We start from the raw sequence: 7,236 nt of genomic DNA, 5'->3' as shown, positions 1-7,236 counted from the left end.
TCGGGACAAAGAATTACGGAATACACTTCGCGGCACTACCCAGAACAGCCTAAGCTAGAACCATTTTAGAAAAGTTCATTTCCCAAACTAGTTCTACCGGGAATCGAACCCGCGACCAAGAGTTACGGAATACACTCCGCCGCACTACCCAGAGCACCTAGGTGAAAACCATTTTAGAAAAGTTAATTTCCCAAATTGGTTCTACCGGGAATCGCACCCGGGACAAGGGTTACGGAATAAATACACTTCGCATCACTACCCAGAACAGCTAGGCCAAAACCATTTTAGAAAAGTTCATTTCCCAAATTGGCTTTACCGGGAATCTAACCCGGGACCAAGAGTTACGGAATACACTTCGCGGCACTACCCAGAACTAGAGCCTTCAACCAGAAAATAGTACTCCAACTTCAATTAAACTACTTGGTCTCGCTATTTAGTTTTTGACGCTTTTTAATGTTAACAATTTAGTTAATAAAGTCCCTATTTTCGAAAACGTATCATTGTGTACTTTGCGTTGGCATTTTGCGTATTGGTCGTAATCACTTTTATTTCTTTTTGTTATTAGCCTAAGTGTTTATTTACGTATTGTATAAAACAAATTTTATAATACATAAAAGTTGTACTTTCGATGACGCATAAGTAATTAGTAATTATTGACGTTTGTTAAATGCATTTAAATTACAGCGAATAAAAGTACTTGTTTTAATTTTAACTACATACTACTCTTTTCTACTTCTCTTTCATAAATGAAAATAGTAGCATTAGTTGTCAATTGATAGGATGTAAGATCGAATCAATGCATGATTTACCTGATACTTTCACTCTTTATGCTGTTACGATTTTAACTCTAAAATATTATTTAATGTTTATTTTTACGATGGTTTATTCTCGAATGTCTCTGAGGGAACAACAATGTAGGTATAGATGGCAAAAACACTTATGTACGACACGTCTGTATTCTCGTTTATAACTTATCTTTATTTGACTTTGTGTAAGTACAAGCGCGTAGTCGAAAGATGGCGTATGAAATTGTTACTACTGCTTAGAGGTCAAATCGTCAAAGTCATTCGCGACTGTTCAAGCATTAATGTAAAATTACAAGCTTACCATAGATCATTCTCATTTATTCTCATTCCCATTATTCTCTAGTTTTCCATCATAATAACCAGTAGTGTATTTTCTATATACCAGAATTTCCGCCCTTTCAAAAGCAAATAACGGAAAACAAGTTGATAAACATGGCTGCGACACTCGCGCTCAACGACTACGAGTTCTATGTCCAAGCATCCGCGCTGAAGTGCATCGGCTCCGCGAGCAAGATTTTGGTAATTTGGGAGGAGCTCCGAACGCAATACCCGGATATACAGGTACTTATATAAATAATAATAAACGCAACACACTCATAGCCCCGCCCTGGGGAAACCCTGTGTCGCGGGCGTCATGGACACACAAATATACCCAAACTCACGAGAGAAATAAATGTAGGCTATACACATATTTCTCCCAGTCTGGGAACTGAACCCAGGACCTCTGCGTGATAGTGCGGCATGGTAACTGTTCAGCGATGGAGGCAGTTAATGAAGGAGAATGCCACCATTTATCTATATTTGTATAAATATATTATATATTTATAAATATTTCAAAGTGGTATTCTTTACAGTACTTTGGTACCAATAACTGGATGTGTGTAAAGATGCTTTCCAGTATCAACTCGTATAATGCCCGCGCTAAGCCCCTACGACTGTCGACACAGTTTTAAAAAAGAACATCGAGTATATTGAACAATAACAATGTTCGAATTATTTTATGATTTTTCCCCGACTTGAGGGAGGGTTATGTTTTGCAAGTGTGTGTATGTATGTATAATAATAATAATAAATTTATGTCCATTTCTATGCTTCCCTGTACAGCCTAAACGCCTTGATGGATTTTGACATATTATGAAGTGTCGTTAGATTCGTCTTGATTGTGGGATTGTCATAGGTTATAAAAAAATAATGAAAATAGTTGGGGCAAATTTTTAAATCTTTTCAGCTAAATATTTTTGCAATCGGGTGTTTGTTGTTTTAAATAATTAGACATAGGTAGGTACAAGTGGTTTCTATAAAATTGTCATTAATCTTGCAGGAAAACTTATTATCCATTCTCCGTAACAATCAAGAAGGCATTGCTCGAAAAGAAGCGTGCAATGTCTTATGCTCCTTCTACCAAAACCTCAAATTGTCCACGACTTTCAAACAGACGCTTTATGAGCACATGGTGTCCTCAGCCCTTGCAGACTTCCACTGGGAAGTACAACTGAGTGCTCTTAAGTTCTGGCGAATGGTAATTCATTCTCTGCTAAGTGATCAAGGGATGTTGGATGGTACTTTTCCGCCGGTCACATTCTCGAGGGAAACACGGAAAATTGTCACATTAACCGAAACTGAGATTCAGAAAAGATTAATACGAATACTATACGAACTGTCCTCCATAGGCTGTCTTACAGTACTAGTCAAACTCTTGCATGAAGACACAGAACTGGACATCATGGAGACCGCACTCAACATATCTTTAGACATACTGAATATTTTAAACCAATACAAAGTTCCGACAATGCTGAAACCTGTTAATAATGACGTACATTCAATAGACGAGCTATTAAACAACATAGTTGAAGAAAACACCAATCAGGCCGAAGATATCGTAGAACCAGAAACTTCAGCCAAATCTGATAATGTTATCGATGAAATCTTAAAGTCCGATGATATAAATTTACTAGCAAATATTTACGAAAGGCATATGAATTTACAAGGTGAGAAAACGTTATCAACAAGTAAACCAAGGATCAAGTTGTTGAAGCGGGTATCCCCATATTTCTTTGTCAATCACTTAATAGGTACCGATTTTAAAGTCGTTGTGGAACAAAAGAAATCTTGGAAAATTGGTATTAGAAGTGTTTCATCGTTACTAGACGATGTGTTAGGGATATACGAAATTAATAATGAAATTAATTCAATGGATTGTTATTGAGATTTTTAACGATAGCCTAATGCAATAAAAAAATCTGTATTATAATATAAAAACTTTATTACTTAATGGTACATTGTATTTTTTTTGTATTTTACATGTCACCTTAACACTATTTAAGACTTAATTAGGTGTATCATAAAAAAGTGTACTTTTTCACTCATACACTCTTCAATATGTACCTACTTTGTATTCATGTCCTAAAAGTAAAAGGTCATCTAGCAAAGCATCTAAATTTCTTGGACCCGAATGCCATTTTTTTTTACTATCGATAATCGCTAAGTAATCGTCCGCTTTGAAACTTTGTATAAACTTGTAAGGATCGAAACATTGAACTGACTTTGTAAGTAAATTGTCACATTCTATCAAGTTTGCTTTCACTTTATTAGACTTGCAATGTAATTCTAACACTATATCTGCATCATTTGTATTCACAATATTTTCTATTACTTCGTCGCGATTATCTGTATTGTGCAATGGCGCACATAGGCCCATTTCAATATCGTTGGGATCAATGAAAAATGGATAATTGGTGTCGACATCCGCGCATCTCGATTTGCCTGGGTCAAATTTGATCCTATAGCAATCTAGTATTTGGATTAAATCGTTACTCACAGAATAAGCAAGTTCCATAACATCTATGTTCCATTCTTCGTTAAGACATTTGTGAAGAACAGTCAAGCATCCAATCGCTGACAGGTCGTTCATAATTGATATGAGAATTTTCTCGATTTCGCGATCATTTAACATTATTATTTTCCTTTTTTCCTTCGAAAAAGTCACTGATGGAAACTTTCCGTCGATCATACCCCGATTTGAAAACTGAAATTTTATCGCATGTCTCCAAAATTGCAGCGCTGCAAGCTGCACTTCCCAATGCAAGTCGTCCACTGCAGCTGTGCTCATCACCTTGTACATCATCTCACTTAAGCTGTGTGTGACCTTTCGGTTGACGTACAATTCAGTAAGGACATTGGCGGCTTCTTTCCTCACAATTCCTTCGGAATTGTTTTTCAAAACGTTGGCTAGTTCCTCCTGAAATAATTCAGTCTAAGTATGATACTGATTATTTGTTAAGTACTTATTTTAAAGTGTGCCTAATAATGATATAACAGACAACACTCATTTGGTTTCACAAAGAGTTTATACTTTAGATACCTAGTTATTTGTTGCTTTTAGCGTTCCTCAATAAATAATACAAGGCTTAAAGTGCTTTTCCACCGGCGAGGCGAGTCGAGACGAGGCGAGGCGAGAATTGAAATCTCGCCGACCTATTTCCACCAAAAATTGCCATCAATTATAAATAAAATTGCTGATCAATTCGTCAACGACTTGACGTTCCGCAAATTCTTATTTTAAATATGTTAACGGAAGAAGAATGGATGAAGATACTGTAAGAAGAAATAATCATGTTGTAATAAAGGTCAATGGTTGTAATATAAGCTGTTTGTACCCTCTAAGATAAAATAAATAAATAAAAATAACAAGAACTTTTTCGAAAATAACTTTTTTTATATAATCTTTTATCCCACTGCAAATATTACGAACTTGCAAAATACAAAAAAGTTTACAACTGGCGCTGGATGTTTACGTTATATTGTGTATATATATTTTTGAAAACGACACACGCAAAATAGGCGCTTTGTCGTCGAGTTGCGGATACCAGCCCGTTGCACCAAGTACCAAGTTTTGAAAACGATGCAATATTTTAAAAGTGGTTACATAATTATGATAAAATCACAATCCTAATCGTGTACATTTTAATGCAATTATAAATATATAAAATATGCATTTACGAAAATGATATGCATATGATATGTTGTTGTGTGTAATGATATGTTTGACACCAGGACTATAATATATTTTTCATTGACTGTAGTTTATATAAATACCTACCTAATAATAAATACCTTTTTTTAAATGGTGTCGTGATTATACAGATGATTATATATGTCTGAAATATCTAATATTGACATAATTTCTAAAATGTGTGAACGTTTACATTTCCCACATGCTCGTGCGATATCGTACGAGACATCGTGAATCGTGTTTCCGCTGCAGAGTTAATAAAGAATCTTTGTAGGTAGCAATACGGTTCAATGTTACATCAACAAATATTTAAATCCCGTTTCGCCCATCCTCGTCAATCCCAACCATTTCCACCAAAGATGCGCTAGGAGGGAATTCACAAGTTTTAAAAATCGTCTCGCGTCGTCTCGTTTCGCCTCGTCGGAGGAAATACAACCATTACGCTTCAGATACACACATATATATTAGGATATAATGCCAAGACGTCCGTCCATAAAACCTGGATCTTCGTCGCCTCTGCGAGGCATCGCAGCGCCGTGGCCTGCACGTAAAAGTTCTCATCGCGAAGCGCCAAGTGAGTTGCCGTGGTCACCAGACAGTACTCCGACAAGACTTTCTGTAGGGGAATGTATTCTGCAAAATGGAAGACTTGAGCAGGATTTCGAATATAATATTAGTGTTTAATTTAAAAAAATTAATGTTAATAAAAAGAAGGTACAACAACCAGTACAACTTAAGAGGTTTTGCCCTATGTCTATCATTTTTTATTTCGCAATTGCGATTCATTTCTAGATGAGAGACAGCCAGACCAAACTCTCCAGTTAAGTTTTCCGGGGTATAAGTAGTTAAAGGGTTGCGTATCAGTTAGTCTTTGTTCTAAATTCTGTTATAGTTTGACTGTTTTTATTTGATTAGATGAACGATAAGCATAAATTGCCTATTACTATTTCGACGGTTAGTGTATTACTTATGTAAGCCACATCCGTGCAACTGTGCACCAGTTGCAACGCGGAGTCCCTGATCTCCCAGTCGTCGTGCTGCAGGTACGACTTGATCATTTGTCCGATTTCGTTAAGTGTACTGCCGGCCCCAGTTTCCATCAGCAATGCCAGATCTGGCGAGAGGAACTTCGTGATGCTCAGTTCGATCAAAGTCAACACTTGAAGTTGTAACTGAAAACGTTTTGTTGCACAACTTGAAACTCTTCTTAGGTGTGTTTAAGTACAGGTGATTTTTTTTATCATTAACCAAATGTTAATATCATGATCGTTGACATTGACCTTAGGTCAATGATCGTAGATGAAAATATAACATACGGATGATTTAATTTTACGACCTCACAAACGTACCCAAAAGACGGCCACAATTTTAGACTTACTACACATAACACACCCCAGCCGATGCATTATGACTGTAACAATCTCCCGCGCGTCAGCACCGCCCACTGCCCGCACGCCACGATTAGAGTTCAGAACCGGGAAATCGTGGTCACGAAAGTACCGGGAATTCCCGGTTCGTTTATTGCCGTTGGAGAACCGGGAATTCAAAATTATTTCCCAGTTCGATACTTTCGGGAATCGGTGTCGATAATGTAGTTTCGGTTTTAATCACACCCCGGACACTCCATACAACAGTCGAAAATTATTTAACTACTATTACTACATACAGCAGGGCGCTATCTGCACACTATTACGCTACGTGGTCAGAGCAGCAACATAGCGAAGTTTCTAACGCGAATTTGTAATCTATAATTCTATTATAGAATCCTAATAATTACACGTGTTCATTACGTATTTATATCGTTATAATATTATATTTTTCATTAATTCACTAACTGGAATAATATTGAAGATTTATTTGAAACATAATAAAAGCACTGCACAGGGCACAGGTACATTTAAAAAAGGTAACCAAAGTATTTGAATTTGCGTGTCCAACTTTATCTTTACCTAGTTAGGGGAACGTGGGGTATTGGGAGCCCGCGGGTAATGAGAGCGGTATTAAACTAGACTTTCCCAGTGCTCGTATTTGTACAAACGGCACTCCTATGTGTTCGTTCGACAAGGTTCGAGTCGCGTGGGCGCCCCCGTAGAACCTCGCGTTTAGTAATTTGAGATGGTTGTATGGTTTTTGCTCCGCAGTTATAATATAAAATACAAAAATAAAAATATGTTATTTCTTCACTGTACATGGCATAATTCAGGGGCTGATGTTTCCTTTTAAGCTTGATAGGGCCTGTGTTAGGAAACATCGCTCTTCTTTACAATTAATAATTCAACATTGCTCTTAAGATGGTGTTATAACTATCTGTAATTTACTAATACATGAACCTTAATAAACTAAGACTAACCTATGTATGTGTTACTTTCGGTGTGTGTGTGTGTGTGTGTGTGTGTGTGTGTGTGTGTGTGTGTGTGT

At 36.8% G+C, this 7,236-nt stretch overlaps 2 protein-coding genes across 2 annotated transcripts in view; one reads left to right on the top strand and one right to left on the bottom strand.

The window, feature by feature from the left end:
* The first annotated feature begins 1,172 nt into the window (after window positions 1-1,172).
* LOC113233830 lies at window positions 1,173-3,058 on the top strand. Its single transcript, XM_026469047.1, has 2 exons — window positions 1,173-1,367; window positions 2,128-3,058. The coding sequence occupies exons 1-2, from the start codon at window positions 1,239-1,241 to the stop codon at window positions 3,010-3,012; spliced, it is 1,014 nt and encodes a 337-aa protein (XP_026324832.1). The 5' UTR covers window positions 1,173-1,238; the 3' UTR covers window positions 3,013-3,058.
* A 20-nt stretch (window positions 3,059-3,078) lies between these two features.
* The window catches only part of LOC113233912, a 20,799-nt gene continuing 16,641 nt past the window's right edge, over window positions 3,079-7,236 (bottom strand). The window contains exons 3-5 of the mRNA XM_026469146.1: window positions 5,786-5,990; window positions 5,276-5,451; window positions 3,079-4,044 (exon numbers count right to left, since the gene is read on the bottom strand). Of these exons, the coding sequence (XP_026324931.1) occupies window positions 3,181-4,044; window positions 5,276-5,451; window positions 5,786-5,990 (1,245 nt within the window). The 3' untranslated portion in view covers window positions 3,079-3,180. The remainder of the gene's footprint in view (window positions 4,045-5,275; window positions 5,452-5,785; window positions 5,991-7,236) is intronic.

Source organism: Hyposmocoma kahamanoa, unplaced genomic scaffold (genome assembly GCF_003589595.1).
Source record: "Hyposmocoma kahamanoa isolate Upper Pololo Valley unplaced genomic scaffold, ASM358959v1 80, whole genome shotgun sequence".
Taxonomy (NCBI): Eukaryota; Metazoa; Arthropoda; class Insecta; order Lepidoptera; family Cosmopterigidae; genus Hyposmocoma; species Hyposmocoma kahamanoa.
Note: the sequence above shows the minus strand (reverse complement) of the source record. Positions and strands in the feature narration are given on the sequence as shown.

Bases quoted from the DNA above. Each gene is read 5' to 3' on its own strand.
- LOC113233830 (XM_026469047.1), top strand. From the start codon at position 1,239: ATGGCTGCGACACTCGCGCTCAACGACTACGAGTTCTATGTCCAAGCA. The intron at 1,368-2,127 runs GTACTTATATAA...TTAATCTTGCAG, and splicing joins CGCAATACCCGGATATACAG to GAAAACTTATTATCCATTCT.